A 27,500-nucleotide genomic window follows, 5' to 3' on the forward strand; every position below is an offset into this window, starting at 1 on the left:
CACCTGACCGTGTCTCGCGGCACACTACTGTGCCGCGGCACACCGGTTGGGAAACGCTGCTCTAGGCCAGTGATTTTCAACCTTTTTTGAGCCGTGGCACATTTTTTACATTTACAAAACCCTGGGGCACATTGAACCGGGGGGGGGGGCCCTAAAAAAAGTTTGGACAAAAAATTATCTCTCTCTCTTCCTCCCTTTCGCTCTATTCCTTTCTCCCTCCCTCTTTTTCTCCCTTCCTCTTTCTTTCTCTCTCCCTCTCTCCCTCTTTCTTTCTCTTCCTTCCTTCCTCTCTTTTTTGCTCTCTTTCTCTCTCCCTCCCTACGTCCCTCTATGTCTTTCTCTCTCTCTCCTTCCCTCTCTCTCTCTCTTGCTTTCTTTCTCTCTCTTTCTCTCTCTCTTTCTTTCTCTTCTTCTCTTTCTCTCTTGCTTTCTTTCTCTCTTGTTTTCTTTCTCTCTCTCTTGCTTTCTTTCTCTCTGAGCTTCGCGGCACACCTGACCATGTCTCGCGGCACACTAGTGTGCCACGGCACACTGGTTGAAAAACACTGCTCTAGGCTACAGTATCCAATCCCTTCAGCTCTGCATCAGGGAAAGGTTACATGTTTTTGTGTCTAATCACCCTGGTGTATTGAAGGAACATCACAGCTCCTTATTTGCCTCTCGGCCCAACCCAGGGCCATTTCCAAGGCAGTTAATTTTTATTGACAGCCGACAATTCTATCAGTATGTGTCACATGTTTTTTTGCTGAATTTGAAAATTAAGGGAGACTAGGATAGATCTATTTTGGCCTTATTTTGGCCTCATATATATATGTGTGTGTGTGTGTATCTTTTTTACATTTGCACATATATACGGGCAGACAATATACAGGTAGTCCTCATTTAGTGACCACAGTTGGAACCAGCAATTAAACAAAATGGTTGCTAAGCGAAATATCCTGATTTATGATCTTACTTCAGCTTTCCCTTGCCTTACAGAACTGCAAAGATGATAAATGTGAAGACTGGTCACAGAGTTACTTTTTCCATATGACTGTAAACTGCAAGCAGTTGTTAAATAAGGCAGTCACTAAAGAAGGACTGTCTGTAGAACATTTCCTGATTACTAGGAATTTATTAATTTTGATTTTGTCCATTTTCTCGGTTCCTCAGCTTTAAATTGGTTTTGTTTCTGCATGGTACACAAATACTGCTCAATTTTAAGAGGCATACAGTATGTCTTCAGGTTTTGACTAAGGTCTGCATGAGAATGCGGATGCTTTTGATTTTATTTACATTCAAAATCCATTGCTTCCTGACTTTGACAGTGGGAATTTTTTTCACTTCTCCCAGGATGTATGGAAAGTAGACGGATCAGACTTGCAAACGTATCAGCTCAGGTGGCATTCAGGATGGTTAAAAATCTGAATATAGTAGTTTGGATCATTTTCTTGTCCTGAATTTACTTCTATTTTATTTCCAATTTTAACAGTTTATGGCTCAACCATTAGATACTTCAAGAATCAAGAAAGGGCTGCAGTTCAATTTAGATTGTCCATGAACTCATTTAGTATGTGGCTTGTTTATCAATCGGCTTCTACAGGTAACAAATATATGGGAGATGAAAGGGTGGTGACAGGAGAAGGATCTTGCATATTTATGGAATGCGCAGGATTATTGCAAAGTAGTACAAATGAGTCATCCTGGAAGCTTCTTTTGGGAGTAGGTAAATGGGAGGAGTTGGTTTGTGAAAGTTCCTATGCAGTCAGTGAAAACGATTTGATTACAAATCTGATAATTGCAAAAACAAAGGCCAGATGGAAGCAGGTCAGCCCACTCGAAAGAGAAGGGCTAAATACTGCATCAGATGGAGCAGGAAGAACAACAAAAAACAAGAGGGCATGATTATTGTTCCTATATACAAGGCTTGTTCTTGAATCACAGAAGTATCATGTATATACATATACATATACATTCTGCCGGCATGTTTCAACCGCCCGTAATTACAGGGTAATTAGTCCAGGAAGACACACACCACATGATAAAAGGAAAACTCAAAACATTTTTATAAACAGAAAAACAGAAACAGCAAGGAATTTTCTGATACACACAAGGCACAGATTAAATGCAATCCAATTGCTCACCCAATAACTGGGAAATTGAGTTCAATTCTAAAGTCCAGAGAGTCCACATACACAACCCTGAACAGCAAAAAACCACGATCTTGACGAAACAATGTATCAGATAAATTGCCATGAGGCTAACACCCCAGGCTGCACTTTTATCTGTAGCAGTAATTACAGCAGCCCCGACCCAACCACAGGTGGCCTCATTTTCTCTTGTAATAATCCTTCAGTTGTTGTCTCCTATGCATCACTCTACGCATGCGTGGATGTATCATTAATTCTTGTTCTGAATCCAGGGATGATACAGATGATTGATCTCCTCCTGGGCTGTCTGCCAAGCTTCCCTCTTCCCTGTCACTCACGTTTCCTTGGTCAGAGGAGACAGATTCTACTGGAAGCAAAACAGGCTTGCGGCATGTGGATGTCTCCCCCACCTCCACCTCCACATTGCTTGGGGCAGGAGCTGGGCCAGAGCTAACCACAACACATACACATATACATATGCACTGTAATGGGCAGCCAAAATTTTACTGCCACACTGGGATTGTGGCACATTTTGTGGGTGTGGCTTAATGGTCATGTGACTGGGAAGGAGTGACTTGCTGGCCTTGTGATCACGTGGGAGTGGCTTGAACGATCATCATCGTTCAAGTGAACTGTTAAGTCCTTGACTTACAACCTTACCAGTGTCGCTCGTTGGGATAGCAATTTGCTTCATGTTTCCTGCACCCCCTGCCTCAGGCTGGGTAGCTAGGTGAACGGGTGCTACCAGAAGCATAAATGCTCCCAGCGCCGTTTCCACCCACTCCTTCTGCTTGCACCTCAGGCAGGAGGTGGCTGCATGAGAATGGAGGGGAGCCAAGCAGGAGAGAGGGAAGCTCGTCCGAGGCCAGGAAGGAGGAAAGAGGAAAAAAGCAAGGAGCACAGACGCAGCAGCAGCAAGGAAAGAAAGGAGAGCCCAGCCGAGATCAGTAAATCCAGGAAGTAACAGTTGCCAATCATCTGGAGCTGCACATGCACCTTCATACATATGCATATGTTCTGGCTTCCTATTTTTTCCATTCTGTAATTCTTGATTCAGTCCTGTCTTTTAGCAACTGTTTATTTCTACCATAAGGGTGCTTGCTTCAAGTTTCTAAACATGGACCATGATTACCAGTTCTCTGGCCATGCCATTGTTAAAGCCTTATTTTGTATAAGGATCAAATGGATCTGCTAGAGTGACTTACGTAGATTTGTAGATTAACCTATTGATTGGATCACATAGCAGACGGTGTGTGTGTGTGTGTGTGTGTGTGTGTTTGTGTGAATTCAGCAACTACCAATTGCTGCACAGCTTTGTGCTACCTTGTTACATTGCTCTGCATTGAATACCACAGAGATTCAAGATGTTCATTACTTAGTTATAAATTATACACTTGCTTAAGACAGGTAGAATTCCTCTCTAAGTATTCTCACATAGAATTTGTACTTGGATTTTATATAAGAGGAGCAGGTAAATGAGCAGTTCTATTTCTGGAAAATAACAATCCCATCCAGGAGAGTATCCTAATTTTATAATCATTCTGAGAGCTGCCTTGGACAACATTGCTGGAATAGCTAGCCATGAAATTAACAGTTTACCACAAGGTAATTGCTGAGCATAGGCTTATAATCATGGCCTGCTATATAAACTTGATTAATAAATTATCGATTTGGGATATGGACTGGAATGAAATGGCTTAGACTGATTAATTAAAGAAAGTCCTATCTGGTGATCTGTGGGAGAAACTGTTTCATAGGTTGCTCAAATTCTTGAGGATTATTTCAACTGGAAGAACTGAAGGACAATGGTGTACTATGCACGGGGGGAAAAGGCAAGATTGCCACTATCATCTCTCTTCCTGTGTACTCCCTTTCCCTCTTCTGATCGGATTTTTCAAATGCAATTTGAAGCGAATGGACCCCACTGATGACTGTAGAAAAATAATGCAAATATATTTACATACCTTTACATACATTTCTAGAAAATCCATAAGCGCACCATTGTGCCTACCATTCCTGTCCTACTGTTCTATTGTTCTCTTTTATCATTACTTTTTACTTAAGCTATCTTTATACAAACCACTATCCTATACATGTTTGATAAATTAATTAAATAAATAGATGATAGATAGATAGATAGATAGATAGATAGATAGATAGATAAACAAACAAACAAAAAAACCAAATAAATAAATAAGAGCCAGGGTGGCGCAGTGGTTAGAGTACAGCACTGCAGGCTACTTCAGCTACCTGCTATCTGTAGTTCAGCAGTTCAAATCTCACCACTGGTTCAAGGTTGACTCATCCTTCCATCCTTCTGTGGTGGGTAAAATGAGGACCCAGATTGTTGGGGGCAATGTGCTGATTCTGTAAACCACTTAGAGAGGGCTGTAAAAGCACTATGAAGCAATATATAAGTCTAAATGCTAATGCTATTGCTGTCTTGAATTGACTACAAAGTACCATAGCTCTGGCTTGAAGGATTATTTTCCATCTACCAATAAGTATTCTATTCACATGAAGCGTAATTTGCTAGAAAATGACACAGTTCTTTGTGGAGTGTCAGGAGCAAGGGTCATCCAGCAATTTAAGGGACCTCAGACATACAGTGCTTTATATTTCCTATTGCTATTCACTCTCAAGGTAGATCTATAATAAATCTGAAGCCCTGATTGATTCAGGAGCCACAACCAATTTCACAGGTTCTTCTATTGCTTGCGGATATGCCTTGTCTGGTCAGTCAGACACCTGTGAGGGTGGGAATGACTGATTGCTGATTTCTATACTTGAGGATTGGTTTCTGGACGTAAAGCCATCTTCAATTCATCTTTTCTATACACTACAGCCATGTTTGATTTCTTTACATCTCCCCATAGTCTGGGAATGGGTTGGCTTCACAGCTGAGAGCTTTAAATAAGATCTGTCACCTTGTGTCATTTTATTCTGAGCAACTGCAATAGTGGAGAGATAAAGACAAAGGCAAATAAAACAAGCTCCTATGTTTCCCCAGAGAAAACATGTATGCATTTCCATCCAGTGGAATGTGGACCCTAACAGATTTAAGTTAAGATAGCATAGACTAGTACTAGGCATACACATCCTTTAAGGACTGCTGAATCTTCTGCCCCCACCTCCTCCCCCTCCCACAAGTTAAGGATGGCCCCATCACTTTTATTTATTTATTTATTGATTGATTGATTGATTGATTGATTGAGTTGAAAGGGACCATGAAGGCCATCGAGTTCAATCCCCTGCCCAAGCAGGAACCCTATAGTACACCAGTCAAGTGGCAGTTCAATCTTCTCTTAAAAATGTCCAGAGTGTTGGAGTTCACAACGTCCGCTGGTAGGTTGTTCCATTGGTTGATCGCTCTGACCATCAGGAAGTTCCTCCTTATCTCCATGTTGAATCTCTCCTTGGTCAGCTTCCAGCCATTGTTCCTCGTCTGGCCCTCTGGTACCCTGGAGAATAAAGTGATCCCCTCCTCTCTGTGACATCCCCTCATATACTTGTAGACTGCTATCATGTCTGCTCTGGCCCTCCTTTTCTCTAGGCTATCCATGCCCAGTTCCCTCAGTCTCTCTTCGTAAGTCTTGGTTTCCAATCCCTTAATCATCTTGGTTGCTCTTTTTTGCACCTTCTCCAGAGTTTCAATGTCTCTCTTGAAGTGTGGTGACCAGAACTGAATACAGTACTCCAGGTGTGGTCGGACCAGGGCGTAGTAGAGTGGTATTATGACTTCCCTGGTCTTGGAGTGTATTCCCCTGTTGATGCAGCTTAGGATTGTGTTGGCTTTTTTAGCTGCTGCTGCACATTGTTGGCTCATGTTTAGTAGATTATCCACTTCTAAATTTATGAAGTTTCCTCAAGACATGGTTATGCCAGCAAGACTTGGGGGCCGCAGAGGGTAGTTGAACAAGGTTACTCCATCCTCTGATCTCTTATTCCTGCTTAATTTTTTTACAGTTTTAAAATGTTTTTAATATTTGTTAATGATAATGATGTTAGATATTTAATGTTTTGGTTTTCTTGTATGCCACTTTATTGTACCAGAGTCACTTGCTTATGAGATGGGCAGATCAATAAGATGGATGGATGGATGGATGGAGGGCAGGCAGGCATGCTTTCATATATTGTGGTTAAGAAATGTGGCTAGTCAATTGCTATGCATTCTTCTAATAAGGAAAGGAGACATTTCCTAACAATCTCAGGAGTGAAGCTTCATTTTAGCTGTGACAAGAGCATTGCTACAAAGTAAGCACAGAGGGGAAGAGTTTTCTCCCTGATGACTTAATTAAATTAAAAGATGACTCAATTAAATCCCTGATGTGATTTAATGGAAACAAGGGGAATCAGGAGGTTTCAGAAATGGATAGTAAAAGATATACCATTTATGTCCCTAGGGATACTTTAGCTGCTACATTATACCCATAAGAATTCTCCAAAATTGTCTTCTTCAGTGTGTCTAATACAAATTCTCTAAGAATTGTGACTTGAATCAGTATTTTAGTAACTGGGCAGTTAAATCCAATTCTCACCAGTCTTTTGTCTCAGGATACTGTCTTCTATGCTGCATTGACTGAGAGCTTCTGAGGATAATCTAAGTGAAAGCTTTTGTGAATAAACTATCATGTTCAATAGCAATTGCTGGCGGAAATCTGACTTTATAAGGCTACCGACACCAATTATGTAAGCTTTTTGTCTGTTTCAATTGCAGGAAGGTAGTTGAGAACTCTTCAGTCTAAAAGTCCTCCTCCAGGCACTTCCAACACATCAGAATTTTAAATCTCTACTATCTTTTAAAAATAGCCTTTTGCTATCTTCCACCTTAGCTTCAGAGGATGATGTCAGAAATCTATGTCCCAAAGACGGCCTTTGGATACCAGAGGTGATATGGGAGAATGCTTAATATACACCAAACTGATGATATCTTATCCAAATCCTGAAATTGTTTACTAAATTGGGCCATTTCTTTGCTTATACTCTGAAACTGTATAGCTGAAGTGGTAGAAAGCCCAAATGTATTGCTAAGTGGTTGATTAAATCCCTTGGGTTAAATGAATCAGTGCAACTGTAAAATGTCACACAGGGCAGATCCCATGATTTTTAGCAACGGTCTGGCCTAAAAAGACAAAGTTCATCTATAGGAGCTTTCTGGAATGTCCAGATAGACCAGTTTTTTAGCTTGTTTTTTAGGCTGGAAGCCAATGACAAATGCCAGAAATAATGTCATTGCTTATACAGTGGGTACTATTTTGTTACATAACATCACCGACAACTGGAAAGAATACGGGCATTTCTGTCGTTTTCTTATATTGCTATATTCAAGCATCTGTGCCTGTGAACTGTTCTGCTTGTTATAAAATACAGGTATCTGATATTGAAATGATTCTGATTCACTCTCTGGCTAATAACACATTGCCAAAGATTGTGTCAAGATTGTGTTTTCATTATACCCATTGGACCTTCCAGTTTTCTTCTATCCAAAGTACTCACACCCATAATTCAATGCCTGGAGAGGGCAAAAGGAGGCTCTCTGGAGGCCATAAATGGCCCATTTCCTGACTTCTGGTGAGCCTGGTAGGCCCATTTTTCACCCTCCCTAGGCTCCAAAGGCCTCCCTGCAGCATGGGGAGGGTAAACATTTTCTCCCTGTCCCCTGGAGGCCCTCTGGAAGCAGAAAACACCCTCCCAGAGCCTCCACACAAGCCAAAAATCAGCTGGCCAGCATGCACATGGGTGCTGGAGCTGGCCTAGGGCAATGGTTTGTGTGCCAACAGATATGGCTCACACATGCCACCTGTGCCATAGAATAGAATAGAATAGAATTCTTTATTGGTCAAGTGTGTAAATTGGACACACAAGGAATTTGTCTTGGTGCATATGCTCTCAGTGTACATAAAATAAAAAGATACATTTGTCAAGAATCATGTGGTACAACACTTAATGATTGTCATAGGGGTCCAATAAGCAATGAAGAAACAATCAATATTAATAAAAGTCTTAGGATACAAGCAACAAGTTACAGTCATACAGTCCTAAGTGGGAGGAAAAGGAGGATAGGAATGATGAGAAAAAACTTGTAGAAATAGAAGTGCAGACTTAGTAAAAAGTTTGACAGTGTTGATGGAATTATTTGTTTAGTAGCGTGATGGCATTTGGGAAAAAAACTGTTCTTGTGTTTAGTTGTCTTGGTCTGTAGCGACATTTTGAGGGTAGGAGTTGAAACAATTTGTGTCCAGGATGTGAGGTGTCAATTTGTGTCCAGGATGTGATAGGTTCGCCATCACTGTTCTAGAGAATGGGATTGGTGGTAGAGATAGGGTGGCTGCAGGATTGTACAAGATAAGATGTTTCATTTTATGGGAGGAGTAGAGATAATTGGAGAAACGTGGTCCCATGATTATTTGTGAGCTGCCTTTCTCCAATTAAGAGGAAGTCCAGGTAGGGCTTTACAGGTGAAAATGAGCATCTTGAATTTCACTAAGAAATTTCATCTCACTGTTCCCGTACACATTCTGCTTGGACAATGATTCCTCCTTTCCTCCCAGGTGGAGCATGGCTCAAAGTGATCTTGCTAGTTTATTTATTTATTTATTTTATTTATTTATTGGATTTGTATGCCACCCCTCTCCGTGGACTCGGGGCAGCTAACAACAGTGACAAAAACATAATGTAAAAATCCCATACTAAAAACAGCTAAAAACCCTTGTTATAAAACCAAACATACACACAAACATACCATGCATAAATTGTAGAAGCCTAGGGGGAAAGATTAACGTAATTCCCCCATGCCTGATGGCAGAGGTGGGTTTTGAGGAGCTTACGAAAGGCAAGGAGGGTGGGGGCTATTCTAATCTCTGGGGAGAGTTGGTTCCAGAGGGCCGGGGCTGCCACAGAGAAGGCTCTTCCCCTGGGCCCCGCCAACCGACATGGTTTAGTTGACAGGACCCGGAGAAGGCCCACTCTGTGGGACCTAACTGGTCACTGGGATTTGTGCGGCAGAAGGTGGTCCCTGAGATAATCTGGCCCGGTGCCATGAAGGGCTTTACAGGTCATAACCAACACTTTGAATTGTGACCGGAAACTGATTGGCAACCAATGCAAACTGTGGAGTATTGGTGTGACATGGGCATATTTAGGGAAGCCCATGATTGCTCTCACAGCTGCATTCTGCACGATCTGAAGTTTCCGAACACTTTTCAAAGTAGCCCCAAGTAGAGAGCATTACAGTAGTCGAGCCTCGAGGTGATGAGGGTATGAGTGACTGTGAGCAGTGACTCCCGGTCCAAATAGGGCCGCAACTGGTGCACCAGGCGAACCTGGGCAAACGCCCCCCTCGCCACAGCTGAAAGATGTTTCTCTAATGTGAGCTGTGGATCGAGGAGGACGCCCAAGTTGTGGACCCTCTCTGAGGGGATCAATAACTTCTCCCCCCAGGGTGATGGACGGACAGATGGAATTGTCCTTGGGAGGCAAAATCCACAGCCACTCCATCTTATCAGGGTTGAGTTTGAGTCTGTTGACACCCATCCAGACCCCAACAGCCTCCAGGCACCGGCACAGTTAGCTGTAGACTGCCTCTTCTTCGCATTTTTAGCATTTTGTAAATGGGAATATACTGTATATATAAGCCCAAGTAATATATACTCTTTGAGAGAAAAATAACAGAATTCCGCTGTATAGGTATTAGACAGCAATACTAAACAGGGCAAAGCAGAAATAAACCCGAGAAAGAGCACAGCGATTGCAATTTTCCAAATAAGTTTTGACCATGTACAGTATTTGATTCTTGAAATGACCTTTTATTTAAAACAGCCAGAGAAACAAGTACTGTGCTGTGTTTTTGATGTGTCCTGAAATGAACCTCTTGGATAAGATCTTTCTCCCCAATATTTGATGCCATATTTTTCTTACCAGCAGTTATTGTAATAAATGGATATGCTGGTCCCTGACAAAAGTCTGACCTCCATAATTATACAAAAGAACATGTATTTTATAGTTTTCATGAATTTGTCATCTGAGAATGTTTTCTTGCGCAACACTTTTCTGAAGTTATTGCTTGCTATGATTATTCTGCTGTCTAAACACGCACATACGCATACACATATACACAGCTGTATTGATACTTTTTATGATAGCTATTTTTTAACCCAGTCACATTTTATATATTGAGTAAGGAATGCTTCAACTCTGGATGTGTAGGGATATTTTTAAACTGTAAACCATTTTATTTTATTTTATTTTAAATACTTTATTAACTTTCATAAAAAAGACAAACCGACATACATTTAACATTTAGTTGTGGTTACAATTACCCCACTTATCTTAGAAGTCTATTTTAATACAGAAAAAGAATATACTAATATTTCATCAAATCAACATACTACTTTAAATGAAAAGAAGAATTTTGTTTTATATAATTCAAATGTTCTAACTAGAAAATAAAAAGAGGAAAAAAATATTCTAGTATATTTAAACATTTCCATATCATTTAAGTTTTATTTTTATTTTTATTAATCCATATATAAACTTTATTCCAAACAATATAAAATTCTGATTCTTCTTGATTGTTCAACCGTCTTGTCATCATATCCATTTCTGCACAATCTAAGATTTTATTACGTCTTCCTTGGGAGTATAAACTGTAAACCATTTTAAACAGGAAACATTTCCTGTATGTTGGCAGGAAATGTTTGTAAGTAGGGGGCTACAAAAGGTATCACAGATGCTTTATTAGACACTGCGGTGAACAGGAGGGTTGGATTCAGTGAAGGGCTACCACACTGTGGGCGTGGCTTATGCAGGACGCCCTGCATTTTTTTTCAACATCTTTCAGTGCAAATTGGATGCTCTGGGGTGGAGCTTCATTTTCACTACCCCACTGCGTTCCCAACTGTCTAGGCAGTAGCCCACCCTGCTTGGATCAGACCACAACGATAATTTGCAAATGTTTGATACTATGAATACCTGGGGCTGAAGCCTTCTCCCAAAGCCCCAGCCTTTCTCTGGGCATCTGCATGGTTGCAGTGGAATATCAATGTGTTTCTGAGAACAGCGATACTTCCATTCTCAGCCCAACTCTTGCATATATAATATGATATGGAAATATACTTATTTGCCTACTTTTAAAACCAAAACGCACTGGTTCTGGGAGTTTCATTATCTTCTTTTTCTATTCATCTCCTGTGCTCCACAACCATTAGAAGTACAGATGTGATGGATGTGAAAGTTAAACATTATTAACTTTCCGTTTCCTTAAGGAAAAAGAGGTTGTGAATCAAGTGGAAAAGCATAAAATAAATAGGATCCTGGAGATCAAACTAGGAATTAAAAATCTCAAATTTAAAGTGTTTTAAAGTAGAAGAAGGGTGTGTTAATTCTGAGTCAGACTACCAGCCCTTCAAAGATAGCACCGTCATTCTCAGCACTAACCTTAGGGCAGTGTTTCTCAACCTTGGCCATTTGAAGATGTGTGGACTTCAACTCCCAGAATTCCCCAGCCAGCAACGCTGGCTGGGGAATTCTGGGAGTTGAAGTCCACACATCTTCAAACAGCCAAAGTTGAGAAACACTGCCTTAGGGATTGTTGAAGGATCCCTTTTCCTTTTAGTATTTTATCAGTCAGGAACTATGGATTGGGGCAGAGCAAGGGTGAAGGAAAAGAATTACATTTGCTGCCAACTTATATCCACCTGCCTGCCTGATCTATCAATCTTCCCAATATTTTCCTCTCCCCCTTTGCTACTGCATATCACTCACCCATTTTTTCTACCCAGTCTTATTCCCTTAACTCCATTACTGCCTCAGAGTGCTGTCCATTTGTCCGACCATCTTCCTAATGCCTTCCCTTCCTCCCCATCCTCTTGTCAGAAATTCAAATATGAAATATGAATACCTGGTTTTTCTAGCACTTACAATCCATCACCCATCTCCCAAGTTATTGTATCAGAGATCAGATATACTAAGAGTTTGCTTTAACCATGTCTAAAATGTTTGAGATGAGGAGACTATAATTTTGTGGATAGCAGTAGCTACAACACTCACCAGAGCTTTGCATTTACATTAGTTATGCCTGAAATCTTTTTATAGGGAGAACCTGCGGACTCTCAAATGTTGTTGAACCACAATAAACAGCATCTCCAAAAAACTTGCCCAATGATGAAGATAGATTGTTAGCAGTGTCTAGAAAAAGCCGCAGACTTTTCAGCCATGTTTTCTTAAGTAGCATGGAAGCTTTTCCTACATGCTCCTCATTTTGGAGACAGACCCTGCCTTTTACTCTAGACCCAACAACAAAAACAACAAAAATCACCCAAGTGGACCCGGGGGCAGGTGTAGCTTTCCATTTGATTATGCAAGTAGAAAGATGGTGCTCTGGTTGCATTTTCTCACCAAGCCATCATTAGGAGCACAGCTTTTTTTAATGGAAAAAACTCATACTAATACCTAAGAACTAGAGCACATAGTTTAAAAAAAAAAGGATATTCATGATATGGAGAAGAAAAATCATTTCCTTTGGTTAAACCAGGGGTCTACAACCTTAAACACTCAAAGAGCCATTTGGACCTGTTTCCCACAGAAAAGATAACACCAGGAGCCACAAAACCTGGGTAGGCCTGGCCTACTTAACGTCATTCATTTCCACCAGTTACATGTCCCCCTAAGCTATGCCTACCCAGCTGATCATTAGGGCAGGGAACCAGTTGTTAAAAAACACCGGGAACCACAAAACCCTTTTGACATCTTTCTCTCTCCCTCCCTCCCCCTCCCTCCCCCCTCTTTCTCTCTCTGTATCTCTCTATGTCTTTCTCTCTACCCCCTCTCTGTATCTCTCTGTCTCTGCCCTGGCCACTTCTCCATCCCCCACCGTCGCCCTTACCTTTTCAGGCCAGGTGAGGAGTGACTGGGAGGGGGGGTGAAGGGTAGGGCCAGCCAGTGGTGGGATCACCTGACAAGAAGCCACAGCAGAGGGCCCAAAGAGACACATTCAGCTCTGGAGCAGCAGGTTGCTGACACCTGTGCTAAACCAAAGCTGCAATTTGGTGCTGCTGACCTGTCTTTGGAAATTTTTAATATCTCTCTCATTGTTCTCTCCAGACTGAAAGGAAGAAGCCTTTAAGGGCTTAAACAGAATCCATAGCAAAAGAATCTGATCTTTCTGAGATGCCTTTGTTGAATTACTGTAGATTTTGATCATATTTCTCTGTTGGCTAACAAAATAGCAAAACCCCACAGGGAGTAAAGGGAGGAGGTCTTCAAATGAATTGAGCAAATGACTACATTATAAGGAAGATCAAACTCTTGACTTCTCACTATATCCTCACCTATATCCTAGTACTTAATGTTCATCTTTTCAATACAAACTAATTGTTTTTTGTAATGACTAGCATATTTAGTATTTTTCTTTGAGAATTTAGTTTGTGAATGTCTAAACTTTTAAAAATTATTTTGGCACAGAAGAGCAACAGTAGATGAAACAGTGGGACTTTCCAGAATGATTTGGGAGCACAATTGCCTTTAATTTACCAGTTCTTAATTTTCAATATGTGTATAAGGTATAAGACCTTCTGTTAAGCTGACTTTACTTTGTGCAAAATGTATTGCAATTTTCCAAAGTCCACTTGCCAGTTTGCCAGAAGCAGCATTTTATTTATTTAATTTATTTATTTATTTATTTATTTTGTCCAATACACAATACATATTAAAGAGGATAGACATCAAGTATTACCGTATATATAAAGAATAGATATAAAAGTAGAGGAGAAGATAAATGAAAGGAAGAAAAGATATATGATATATGAGATAAGGAGAGACAATTGGACAGGGGATGAAAGGCCGGCTAGTGCACTTATGTATGCCCCTTACTGACCTCTTAGGAACCTGGAGAGGTCAATCGTGGATAGTCTAAGGGAGAAATGTTGGGGGTTAGGGGTTGACACTACTGAGTCCGGTAATGAGTTCCACGCTTCGACAACTCGATTGCTAAAGTCATATTTTTTACAGTCAAGCTTGGAGCGATTAATATTAAGTTTTAATTTGTTGCGTGCTCTTGTGTTGTTGCGGTTGAAGCTGAAGTAGTCATTGACAGGCAGGACGTTGCAGCATATGGTTTTGTGGGCAATACTTAGATCGTGTTTTAGGTGTTGTAGTTCTAAGATTTCTAGACCTAGGATGTCTCTTTAATTAAAGATGAAATTCTTCTGTTGTTAGTAGCTGCCTCACCTATAATCTCCTACACATTCAGAAGGGCCATAACTATATTTTCCTCCTCCTTCTGAGGCAAAAGCTGGTCCAACCACCTGTTAGCATTACATCATGGGCTCTGAAACACACAGCCCTTAAACAAAGTGGTGCTTCTTATATTGTTTGCACTCAAAGAGCTGATGTCATGCCAAGCTGATGTCATTCTATGTCTTTGTGTCAATGCCATGGCAACCAGGCAGGTGGGGAGTCTCAGCTAAAGTCATTTGGACTGAAGGGAGGAAAGTTTTCACATTTTTACTTTTCTGAATTGGTGTCCCAACTGAGAGAGAACAGAAGGCAATACTGAATGCCTGCTCGGGCATTAAGGAAAAGAAAAGTTAAGTCTTGTGTGTATCCTGTCTTTTAACAATTCACTTTTTGAGTAAACTCTTCTTTGTGAAGCAGAATTTTATTAGGAAGACAATTGGATTGTGAAATCCAAATTGTAGTGTATCTGCCTAGTAATAAGTTAATATTAAGTCGGAGCCGGCGTAGAAGAACAGAAGTTTATTTTCATAGTCGGATGACAGAACACCAGCCAAGGTAACTAACAGGTTATTTATACCCGGCATAACATTAGAACAACCAATAGCATTACAGAGTTACTCCCGCCAAATCTTGGCTACTTTTCCTTCGAGATAGAGGCAACGAATGAGGTAACAGCAGCTTATTACTAGGCAATAAGTTTATTATTTGGTTTATTTATCAAATTTATATAGCCACCTATCTCATCAAAAGTGACTTTGGGCAGCATACAATAACGAAATAAAGCAACACTGTAAAAAAAGCCACAGATGTAAAATGTTAAATATATATGATGTTGTTATAAACATACATTGAAAGCCACAAACACAATTCTTTTGAATGAAAAAGAAAGCAAAAGTTATCAAATGTGTATTTGTTTCCATGACTTGCAACAAACAGACCAGAGTTAGGCATCCTTTCAATTTTGATTTCAATTTTGATACTGGATTCAACTCCTGTAGTGTAAGAGATTGTGGGAAAAGTTATTCAGCTGCAGAAAATTACATATAAGTAGTCCCTCGATTATCGCGAGGGTTCCGTTCCAGGACCCCTTGCGATAATCGAAATTTCGCGATATAGCGGTGCGGAAGTAAAAACACCATCTGCGCATGCGTGCCACTTTTCCATGGTGTTTTTACTTCCGCACCGCCAGCCCGCTGCCCGCCACTTGTCCGCTGCCCGCCCGCTCACCTCGCCAGCAAGAGGGGAAGACCCATGAAAGGTTCCTTGGGCCGCCTAGCAGCTGATCTGCTCGGCAGCGCAGCAGCAGCCTGCGCTGCCGAGCAGATCAGCTGCTAGGCGGCCCAAGGAACCTTCCATGGGTCTTCCCCCTCTTGCTTGTGAGGGCGCTTCAACGTTTCCGGATGGCAAGCTCGGACTCTTTCTTTTTCCCTCAGAGGACGCTTATGACAGGCGGCTGAGGCTTCGAGTGTGTCCCCTTCCACCGCCAAGGTCTCCCAGGAGTCCACACCCCCTTTTAAGGCGCCCGCAGATCAAGCGCTCTAGCCAGGCCCGGGCGCACGCCCCCTCTTCCCGCTTCGGTGGGCCTGCCCGGCGCGGGGGTCTCTTCCCCCTCATGGACACTCTTCGTGCCTGGCTTCCTTCTCTCTCCTCCCTTCCCCCCGCTTTCCTCCGGGCGTGTTGGAGAAGAGGGTCTTCTTCCGCTCTTATTGTCTTGGGTGGGCGGGAGGCAGGAGCTGCAGAAAGGGAAACTTTTTGTTTTCCTTCGCTCCGCCACCCAAGAGAGCGGAGAGGCAGCGGGGGCGCAAGGAAGAAGAAGCGGTGGTGGCGGCGGCTTCCTTCGGGGGCAACGCCAGCAAGAGGGTCTTCCCCCTCTTGCTGGCGTGCGTGGGCGGTGGGGAAGACCCATGGGAGATTCCTTGGGCCGCCTAGCAGCTGAGGGTCTTCCCCACCGCCCACGCACGCCAGCAAGAGGGCGAAGACCCTCTTGCTGGCGTTGCCCCCGAAGGAAGCCGCCGCCGCCACGCCCGGCTCGGCTTCCCTGGCTCCTTGGCCGGGTGGGCTCGGCCGAAAGGGGCTGGAACTGCAGAGCCGAAGGGTGGCCTTTTTGTCTGGGAGGGAAGATGACGCGCAGGCGGCACAGGGGGGGGGGAGGCAAAGCTCTGCGGCTCCAGCCACTTTCAGCCAAGCCTCCCCGGCCACGGAGCCAGGGAAGCCGAGCCGGGCGTGGAACATCGGCGCAGGAGGCAGGACACGATCGGGCGACCGGAGCAGCAGCGCCGCCGCCGTCACGCCCGGCTCGGCTTCCCTGGCTGCGTGGCCGGGGAGGCTCGGCTGAAAGTGGCTGGAGCCGCAGAGCTTTGCCTCCCCCCCCCCTCGCCCCTGTGCCGCCCGCGCGTCATCTTCCCTCCCAGACAAAAAGGCCGCCCTTCGGCTCTGCAGTTCCAACCTTCCATGGGTCTTCCCCCTCTTGCTTGTGAGGGCGCTTCAACGTTTCCGGACGGCAAGCTCGGACTCTTTCTTTTTCCCTCAGAGGACGCTTATGACAGGCGGCTGAGGCTTCGAGTGTGTCCCCTTCCACCGCCAAGGCCTCCCAGGAGTCCACACCCCCTTTTAAGGCGCCCGCAGATCAAGCGCTCTAGCCAGGCCCGGGTGCACGCCCCCTCTTCCCGCTTCGGTGGGCCTGCCCGGCGCGGGGGTCTCTTCCCCCTCATGGACACTCTTCGTGCCTGGCTTCCTTCTCTCTCCTCCCTTCCCCCCGCTTTCCTCCGGGCGTGTTGGAGAAGAGGGTCTTCTTGTTTTCCTTCGCTCCGCCACCCAAGAGAGCGGAGAGGCAGCGGGGGCGCAAGGAAGAAGAAGCGGTGGTGGCGGCGGCTTCCTTCGGGGGCAACGCCAGCAAGAGGGTCTTCCCCCTCTTGCTGGCGTGCGTGGGCGGTGGGGAAGACCCATGGGAGATTCCTTGGGCCGCCTAGCAGCTGAGGGTCTTCCCCACCGCCCACGCACGCCAGCAAGAGGGCGAAGACCCTCTTGCTGGCGTTGCCCCCGAAGGAAGCCGCCGCCGCCACGCCCGGCTCGGCTTCCCTGGCTCCTTGGCCGGGTGGGCTCGGCCGAAAGGGGCTGGAACTGCAGAGCCGAAGGGTGGCCTTTTTGTCTGGGAGGGAAGATGACGCGCGGGGCGGCACAGGGGGGGGGGGAGGCAAAGCTCTGCGGCTCCAGCCACTTTCAGCCAAGCCTCCCCGGCCACGGAGCCAGGGAAGCCGAGCCGGGCGTGGAACATCGGCGCAGGAGGCAGGACACGATCGGGCGACCGGAGCAGCAGCGCCGCCGCCGTCACGCCCGGCTCGGCTTCCCTGGCTGCGTGGCCGGGGAGGCTCGGCTGAAAGTGGCTGGAGCCGCAGAGCTTTGCCTCCCCCCCCCCTCGCCCCTGTGCCGCCCGCGCGTCATCTTCCCTCCCAGACAAAAAGGCCGCCCTTTGGCTCTGCAGTTCCAACCTTCCATGGGTCTTCCCCCTCTTGCTTGTGAGGGCGCTTCAACGTTTCCGGACGGCAAGCTCGGACTCTTTCTTTTTCCCTCAGAGGACGCTTATGACAGGCGGCTGAGGCTTCGAGTGTGTCCCCTTCCACCGCCAAGGCCTCCCAGGAGTCCACACCCCCTTTTAAGGCGCCCGCCGCAGATCAAGCGCTCTAGCCAGGCCGGGTGCACGCCCCCTCTTCCCCGCTTCGGTGGGCCTGCCCGGCGCGGGGGTCTCTTCCCCTCATGGACACTCTTCGTGCCTGGCTTCCTTCTCTCTCCTCCCTTCCCCCCGCTTTCCTCCGGGCGTGTTGGAGAAGAGGGTCTTCTTGTTTTCCTTCGCTCCGCCACCCAAGAGAGCGGAGAGGCAGCGGGGGCGCAAGGAAGAAGAAGCGGTGGTGGCGGCGGCTTCCTTCGGGGGCAACGCCAAGCAAGAGGGTCTTCCCCCTCTTGCTGGCGTGCGTGGGCGGTGGGGAAGACCCATGGGAGATTCCTTGGGCCGCCTAGCAGCTGAGGGTCTTCCCCACCGCCCACGCACGCCAGCAAGAGGGCGAAGACCCTCTTGCTGGCGTTGCCCCCGAAGGAAGCCGCCGCCGCCACGCCCGGCTCGGCTTCCCTGGCTCCTTGGCCGGGTGGGCTCGGCCGAAAGGGGCTGGAACTGCAGAGCCGAAGGGTGGCCTTTTTGTCTGGGAGGGAAGATGACGCGGCGGGCGGCACAGGGGGGGGGGGGAGGCAAAGCTCTGCGGCTCCAGCCACTTTCAGCCGAGCCTCCCCGGCCACGCAGCCAGGGAAGCCGAGCCGGGCGTGGCGGCGGCGGCGCTGCTGCTCCGGTCGCCCGATCGTCTCCTGCCTCCCGCGCCGATGTTCCACGCCCGGCTCGGCTTCCCTGGCTGCTTGGCGGGGGGGGGGGAGGCTTGGCCGAAAGGGGCTGTACCCGCAGAGCTTTGCCTCCCACCCCTCGCCCCTGTGCTGCCGGCGCGTCATCTTCCCTCCCAGACTCCCCCGGCAAAGTGACGTGGAGGAATGGAAAGCTGAAACCGGGCGGTTTGAGTTTCCCATTCCTTCAAGTCACTTCGCCGCTGCTCTCCTGGCTAAACTGTGTGGCAGGAGACAGGCTTTGAGTTTTTGGCTGGGGGGGAGAAGTAGAACCTTCCTAACTCCCCCCCCCCACCAGCCAGAAGGAGCGGCGAAGTGACGTGGAGGAATGGAAAGCTGAAACTGGGCGGTTTGAGTTTCCCATTCCTCCAAGTCACTTTGCCGCTCCTCTCCTGGCTAAACCGGCGGCAGGAGACAGGGTTGGGGGGGGGTACTGGGAAGCCCCCCAGGCCGACTGCCACCTTTTCAAACAGCCGCGCCCTTCCCAGCTGAGTCCTGAAGCCAAGCGCCTTTGGAACTTCTGCGCTTGGCTTCAGGACTCAGCTGGGAAGCGGCACGGGTGTTTTAAAAGGTCTCCCCCGGCATGGGGGGCTTCCTAGCACCCCCCCAAACCCGGGTTGGGGGTTCGGGGGGGTGCTAGGAAGCCCCCCATGCCGGCGGGAAGACCCAGGGAAGGTTCCTTTGGCCGCCTAGCAGCTGATCTGCCCGGCGGTAATGCAAACTCCACCATCTACGCATGCGTGCAGATGGTGGTGTTACTTCCGGGTAGAAAACTCGCGATATAGCGTTTCGCGAAGCTCGAGATCGCGAAACTCGAGGGATCACTGTAAACCCAGGGGTATCTTAAAATATATAAAGTGAGTACAAGTATCTATTGCAACTTAGAGGCATATTTTCTGTTTCTTGAGCCCACTAACAAAACCAAGTGAAAAAACAAACCACTAACAAACCAGTGAAAGACATAGTAAGCAAATATATATCTGGACTTTGTGATCCAAGATGATTTGCTTTGTCGAGCAGCCTTGATTTGAGTCTGTAGCACATGGTGGCAAATGAAAATTACAGCTTCAGATACAGCAGTGTTTCCCAACTTTGGCAACTTGAAGATATCTGGCTGGGGAATTCTGGGAGTTGAAATCCAAATATCTTCAATTTGCCAAGGTTGGGAAACACTGAGATACAGGATAGACTTCTTGTCTTTGCTTGGTGGATTAAATATGTCAACATAAGCGCTCAAACACCCTCCCCCCCAAATTCCATTTTTTTCTCATTCAAAACCCAACTCTTCCCTCTTGTTGCAGGTGGACTTAGCAGTTTTAAGCAGAACCACGAAAACCTCTGTGATCATTCCCTCCAACTTCAGGAGTGCCCTGAAGGCGGAGGTGGAGGTGCCGCAGTAACCTGTACACTACCTCAGTCCATTGCTACCACTCCAGACATTGAGAATGCCGAGCTCACCCCCATCTTGCCCTTCCTCTATCTCGGCAATGAACATGATGCTCAGGACTTGGAGAAGATCCAGAGGTTGAACATCGGCTACGTAATCAACGTCACCACTCACCTCCCTCTCTACCATTACGAGAAAGGTTTGTTCAGCTACAAACGTCTCCCCGCCACGGATAGCAACAAGCAGAACCTCAGACAGTATTTCGAAGAGGCTTTTGAATTCATTGGTAACTATTCTTGTTTCCAGTTTGAATAGATTGCTCTAAATAAGTGCTGCTGTTGTGACTTTAGTTCTGGGTTGGAAAATATAAAGCAGATTTCTCTTGGTCCAGAAAGTTGGTGGGATGATTGAAGTTACTTTGGCTGGGCAAAAGCTCTTTTTTTAATTTCTGGCTCCATTTCTAAAGTAATTGATCACTTATTATTATTATTATTTATTGGATTTGTATGCCGCCCCTCTCCGTAGACTCGGGGCGGCTAACAACAGTGATAAAAAACAGCATGTAACAATCCAATATTAAAACAACTAAAAAACCCTTATTTATAAAACCAAACATACATACAAATATACCATGCGTAAATTGTAAAGGCCTAGGGGGAAAGAGTATCTCAGTTCCCCCATGCCTGACGGCAAAGGTGGGTTTTAAGAAGCTTACGAAAGGCGAGGAGGGTGGGGGCAATTCTAATCTCTGGGGGGAGTTGGTTCCAGAGGGCTGGGGCCGCCACAGAGAAGGCTCTTTATTTATTGTATTTATTTTATTTATTATTTAGATTTGTATGCCGCCCCTCTCCGCATTGTTTAGTTGATGGGACCCGGAGAAGGCCCACTCTGTGGGACCTAACTGGTCGCTGGGATTCGTGCAGCAGAAGGCGGTCCCAGAGATAATCTGGTCCAGTGCCATGAAGGGCTTTATAGGTCATAACCAACACTTTGAATTGTGACCGGAAACTGATCGGCAACCAATGCAGACTGCGGAGTGTTGGTGTAACATAGACATATTTGGGGAAGCCCATGATTGCTCTCGCAGCTGCATTCTGCACGATCTGAAGTTTCCGAACGCTTTTCAAAGGTAGCCCCATGTAGAGAGCATTACAGTAGTCGAGCCTCGAGGTGATGAGGGCATGAGTGACTGTGAGCAGCGACTCCCAGTCCAAATAGGGCCGCAACTGGTGCACCAGGCGAACCTGGGCAAACGCCCCCCTCGCCACAGCTGAAAGATGTTTCTCTAATGTGAGTTGTGGATTGAGGAGGACGCCCAAGTTGCAGACCCTCTCTGAGGGGGTTATAGTATTCACCCTTTTTCCTGTAGGTTTCTATTCATTAGGGTAGAGATACTCTTTTTCGGGGGGGTAAAACACATGTTTGATAAGGAATTGTGGTCTATCTTTATTAACACCATGCTTCAGATGTTTGTTCATATCCCTTCTCTGTATTCTCACACTCTCAAAGGAACAACGTATCAGTTTTTGAGAGACTCATAGGGATATTGACAGGTTATCAATTGACAGGTTATCTTAGAAACAGCAATCCAGTGCAGGTGATTAGAGATCTGAGAAAAGAACACCTCAAGATGGACTTTGCCTTCATAAACTCAATATTATAGAAGCTGGGAAATTGTAGTCACACTATTAAAAGCGTAGTGCTTGGTTAAATTGTTGAATCTGGTTCACTGATTATGGCCACAGATTCCCAGCGGTGTTGATACACATTCATGGAGAATAGAGGTCTCGGTGATTAAATGCAATAGGGTTTTATTACTTCCAAGATGAAAAGCAGCATGTCACAAGAATACCAGCTGCTAAAAGGCAACTGTGAACAAACACTTCAGGATTATGGAAATGTAGATGCTGGGCTAGATGGGTGCTTCCTTGGCCTTCCTTTGATCAGACAGGGCTGCTGTTTAGCCACTTTATGCAACAATGGTATGATAACTGCTTGTCCTTTATTACGGATGTCTTCTGGTGACATTCCCCCAGAATAGAATTTAAGAAAGAAGGATAATTTTGCAAAATACAAAGCTATGTACTCTTTCATCTGCATGCATCTCTCAAAAGAATGTTGGGTTTGGACAGAATGTTAAAAGGTACAATGATCTGCTTCCAGAACCTTTAATAATATCGAGCTGAAATGCTTGCAGCTATTTTATCAGTGGAAACCAAAACGTATATGTTCCACTCCCCCAGGTAAGTTGACACAGTGTTTTCCAATGGGTGCCAGATGTCTTAAACATCAACTTCCTCAATCCTTCAGCTAGCATGACCATTGCCCATGCTAGCTGAAGACTATGTCAGTTGAAGCCCTATTCACTCAGACAGCCACAAGGTTGGGAAAAATTGATTAAATTGGTCAAATCCTTCAGCTTCCCTCACTACTTCCTCGTGAGGTTCAATTTAGGGCATAAAAATGGAATTGATGGGAATACTAAATAAGCATAGATTTGATCTTTCTGTAAATAGTATGCCTTTTTTTTGTAGTTTTGTCTCAGAAGACTCTTTTGTTGATCTGTAATACAGTAGATTGCATAGTTCTTTTCCCCCCAAATTCAACATATAACTTCATATACTTTCAATACATCTTAATACACATACATCATTATCCAAATACAATAAACTAGATCATATTCCAGGTTTGCTTTATATTATCTCATCTGCATCCATCTTTCTTCTCTCTATTTCCCTCTTTCTATCTCAAGCGGGTATTCCGCCTTTGCTACCTACTTTCTTACTCCTTCTCCCTCCTTCTACTATCATTCCCTTCTCATTCTCCTCCTTTCTCCTACTCTTTCTCTACTCTCTCCCCTTTCTCTCCTTCCTTCCTACTTTCCATTCACCCACTAAATCTTTCCCTAAATGGATAATTCTATTATCATTACATAACAGATTAAAATATTTCTCTAACTCTTACTATCATAATCATCCCACTTTTTTTCAAAATCTCCTAATATATTTAAATCTTGACTTTTGATACATGTATTTTAACTCGTGCTACCTTATCCCAGTTTTGTCTCTCGGGACTATCACCAACCAGTTCAATTTTATTCCAAATTTGCTGCTACAGCTTAATTGCACAGCTAATTGTTATTTCTTGTGCTTCTTAATTTTGGGCCTCATTGCTTCCTCTCCTTGTTTAATATCTCAACTTATCTTTATTCTCTCCCCCAACCACATTTCTATACACCCAATAAAAAATCAGAATGTATCTTTCACCTTATCTTATGGTCTCATATTAACAACAGTACTGGTTTTTTTGTATCTTAATTTACATCAGTAACATCAAAGTCATCATAATTCTTACATTGCGGTTTACTCACATTTATACATTGTAAATTATTCAAATCATTTATTAGGAAACCTTTATACGTAAACACATTGATTGTGCCATTTATGCTTACTTCAAACAATTGTATTATAAATTCCCTTAGTAGAAGTACATCTATCTACTGTAAAATAAAAGATTAACAATGTTTTATATCCTTATACTATAATCTAATAATAAAAAAGAAAATAGAAAATGATCATCTTATTAATTCACTAATTTGATTGATTTAAGTAAAATTCATAGATCATTAACATTATAAACAACTTATACAACAATAATAACTTTAAAAATATATTTTCCTCCATTGATTTAAATTTGCAATTTCATTTTGAACAGCCAATCTTTCAACTCACTAATCACTATTCATGTACCATAATAATATTGTAAGATAAGTAAAAAAGGAGGAAGAAAGAAAAACAAATAAAAATAAAAAGAACCCATTCCTTTTGTCATTAAAACACATGGCAAATGACATTATTTTCCGAGTTTCCATTCTTCCTTATCTTCTTCTCCTCCTCTGTTTTCATCATTGGAGATATTATATTAAGCTCATTAAAGTCATTATTGTCCTTTAGTTCTTTTCTCTTTTCACTTTTGTCATTAAAAGCATTCATTCTTTTCTGAGTTCATCTTTTCTTCCTTATCTTATTTTTTGTTTTCATCATTGGAGATGATATCAAGCTTAAAGTCATTGTTAACCTTTAGTTCTTTTTCTCTTTCTTCTCCAATTCTCAGTTCAAAGGGGTCTCTTTTTAAATCTCATAGGTTGCACAATTCTTGTTTAACAGCTTAATAGTCCTATTGCTAAATAAAATTAGTCTATTCCCTTTGTGCTGGCACCAGGATGAGATTTGCATCAGCTAAAGATTTGTTGCACTTCCAGTCCAAAGCAATTTTTCTAGAGCCCATATAGCAAAATAACAACTTTGGCCTTATCTAACCATCCAAGCCTTGCCCCGTTTACACCGGACTATTACGACACAGGGACTTAAATGTGCTGTAACTCTTCGTTACAGAGGAAATGAGCAGCAAATTTCTAGTTTTAGGAAACTCAACATGCCAACAGATTATTTATTGTTTAACTGGCAGATAAAGACTTTGAGTGCCATAAAATAGAATTGCCCTTCTTTTTTTAATCTTAACTAACAAGCTCTGTATTGTTTATGGCACTGTTCAACTTGGAAGGGCATTCCAGGGTTTAGCTTTATAACCACAAAAGTTGCTTGGCATGTCTGTGTGTGTGGGGTGGGAGGGAGGCACTCATCTCTCAAAACTCTGGGTGGTATATAAGAAGGATATTACTACATGGTTGATAAATAACACATCCCACCTCCTTCTCCTCATCCTCCCTCCCTAGTTGATAATTTGTGTTTGTATAGTGTTTTATTTTTATTAAATACATGTTTTCATATATAACATTGTTTAAAAAGGCACCTCAAGGTGAGATGGGCAGCAAACAAATTTAATGATAAATTGATGAATGAAAAACAGAAATTGTTTTTAAAAAAGTTTTAAAAATCATAAGACCCATACAAATCCAATTAATAAACAAAATAATAAATAAACAGAATAGATGTTAACTGCCCTAAAGGAACTACCTCCAGTTCTTACCTGGGACTACCAAGGCTGATGGCAGAGCCAAGTATTGAGTAACTTCCAGAAAATAAGTAAGGATGGAGATGTCCCAAAGGTACTTTTTCAAGATGTAGCTGGACTTTCTGATTTTTCTTTGAAGACGTCGAGCTTCTCATTCAAAAAGCTTCTTCAGCTGAGGAAGCTTCTTGGATGAGAAGCAAAACATCTTCAAAGAGAAACCAGAAAGTTCACTTGCCTCTTGAAAAGGTTTGGGGCAACCATGACCTGGATGGCTGAGAATCTCCATAGACATTAAGAATGGAGATGATATCACTTTGTGATGGTGGGGGAGGGGAATTTGTTCCATAAGGCAGATGTCATGGCAGAGAAAGTCTGTCCAGATCTGATAAGGTGGGCAGATGTTAATATATTAATCACATTAATTACTACTTGCAGAACAATGACATTTCTTAAAGCCTATCAGTGCTATTTTTCTGAATTAGCCAAAGCTGCAGACAATCTTGGTCTGGGTTCCCCCACCCCACCTTGTTTTGTTGGTAAATTTCTTTAGGATAATTTTGAATATTACAAGGAATTGCCATATTGAATTTATGTGTCTTTTTCCAGAGACAAATCTAGCCAATAAAAGGTCCCAGTTGTATTGGTATTGCTTCTCTCTTAGAAATGCACTATATGAGATAGAATAAAAAGAGTGGTAGGGTTTTTCCCATTTCAAATTAGGTTTTGAACACTGCCAAAAGAGAGTCCAGATATTTGGATGATGACTTTCTGAGAAGATATGAGAATATATCCAATCTCAAAAACATCCCCCCCCCCAGTAGTGTACAGTATAACTTCCTTTATATTAACTTATATGAAACCACTGAAATAGTAGCAAGCAAAGATTCTTATTTCAATCAAAAGATGCATATTCTGTATGAGGGTACCGACCTTCATTGTTTATTTAAATTTTACGTAATCTCTTCTAGATCACGTTTTGATTTCAAGTTTGCTTCTGACACCAACATTAGAAAATAATTATAGTGACAAATTGGAAAGAAATAAGTCATGGTTTCAGATTTTGCCCTTGGCCTCTTTACACTTTTAATGCTTAAATAAAATTTCCCTACTACATTTTATGTAAGTCTGGCAATTTCATGATTGAGCATTTTAGACAGTGGCCTTTTTGCCAATACTTTGCATTGCTGACTTGTACATATTCAAGTGTGTAGGATAGTTTTAGGCATATGATTCATATGAAGACCGTGAAAATAATAAAAGAAAGGTGGGGAACTTTTAAAATACTATTGCATTAGTGTCTTGAAGCAACACAGCCAGTGATAAAATATCCCGAGAAGTGTGTACTGAGAGAAATGTCAAAGCTGAAGGTTCCCAATTCCTTTTTAAAAAGTTGGTTGAATTCTTTCAAGTTACAATACATATGGCTATCAGGCCCTGAGAAAAAAAAGCCAAAACAATCCATGACTTTTCAGTATATCTAACACCTAAAATATGCCTGCCATTCACTTATCAGCAAGACTCTAATGAAATTTCAAGGGAGGTTGTAATAACAGAAATGTTCTTAAACAAAAAGTCTTGGAGAAAAGAGAAGCAAATGGATTTTTCTAGGCCATATTTTCCAACAAAGCTTTAGAATTGCTTCCTGGGAACAGAGGGAAGCAAAACACACATTTCTCAAGGGTTTATGAACTTTGGACTGTTTGGATCCTTCATAAGCAGCAGTGCTGATTCATATAAATGCACAGCTTGTCCAAAATGCAGCTGTGTGAGAAGTTTTGGACTTTCCAAGATATGCCCATATCTCGTAATCACTCCACGGACTGAATTGGCTACCGATCTGTTTCCGGACACAATTCAAAGTGTTGGTTATGACCTATAAAGCCCTGCATGGCAAAGGACCAGACTATCTCCAAGACCGCCTTCTGCCGCACAAATCCCAGTGACTGACGAGGTCCCACAGAGTTGGTCTCCTCAGGGTTCCGTTGGCCAAACAATGTCGGCTGGCGGGACCTAGTGGAAGAGCCTTCTCTGTGGGGGGCCCGGCTCTCTGGAATAAGCTCTCCCCGGAGATTCGTACTGCCCCCTTTCTCCTCGCCTTCCGAAAGAGTTTAAAAACTCATCTTTGCCGCCAGGCCTGGGGTTCCTTAGATCTTCCCCCCTGACCAATGAATGCTTTAGTTTGATTGTTAAATGAATGGTATTGATAGGTTTTTTTTAATTAGAATTTTAAAGATTGTTTTTTAACGTATTTTTAATTGGATTGTTATTACTGTTTCTTTTTTTTTCTGTACATGCCACCCTGAGTCCTCAGAGAGGGGCGGCATACAAATCCAATTAAATCTTAAATCGTAAATTTCTGTGTTGATTAGACTCTCTGAATACGAGCAAAGCCA

At 43.6% G+C, this 27,500-nt stretch overlaps 1 protein-coding gene across 2 annotated transcripts in view; it reads left to right on the plus strand.

Annotated features, from left to right (window-relative positions):
* DUSP10 (dual specificity phosphatase 10) overlaps positions 1-27,500 on the plus strand; it is a 52,883-nt gene that overhangs the window by 23,436 nt on the left and 1,947 nt on the right. For both annotated transcript variants that reach the window (XM_070734375.1, XM_070734376.1), the window contains exon 3: positions 20,048-20,419. In XM_070734375.1, the coding sequence (XP_070590476.1) occupies positions 20,048-20,419 (372 nt within the window). The remainder of the gene's footprint in view (positions 1-20,047; positions 20,420-27,500) is intronic.

This window comes from Erythrolamprus reginae, chromosome 1 (genome assembly GCF_031021105.1).
Source record: "Erythrolamprus reginae isolate rEryReg1 chromosome 1, rEryReg1.hap1, whole genome shotgun sequence".
NCBI classification, from domain to species: Eukaryota; Metazoa; Chordata; class Lepidosauria; order Squamata; family Dipsadidae; genus Erythrolamprus; species Erythrolamprus reginae.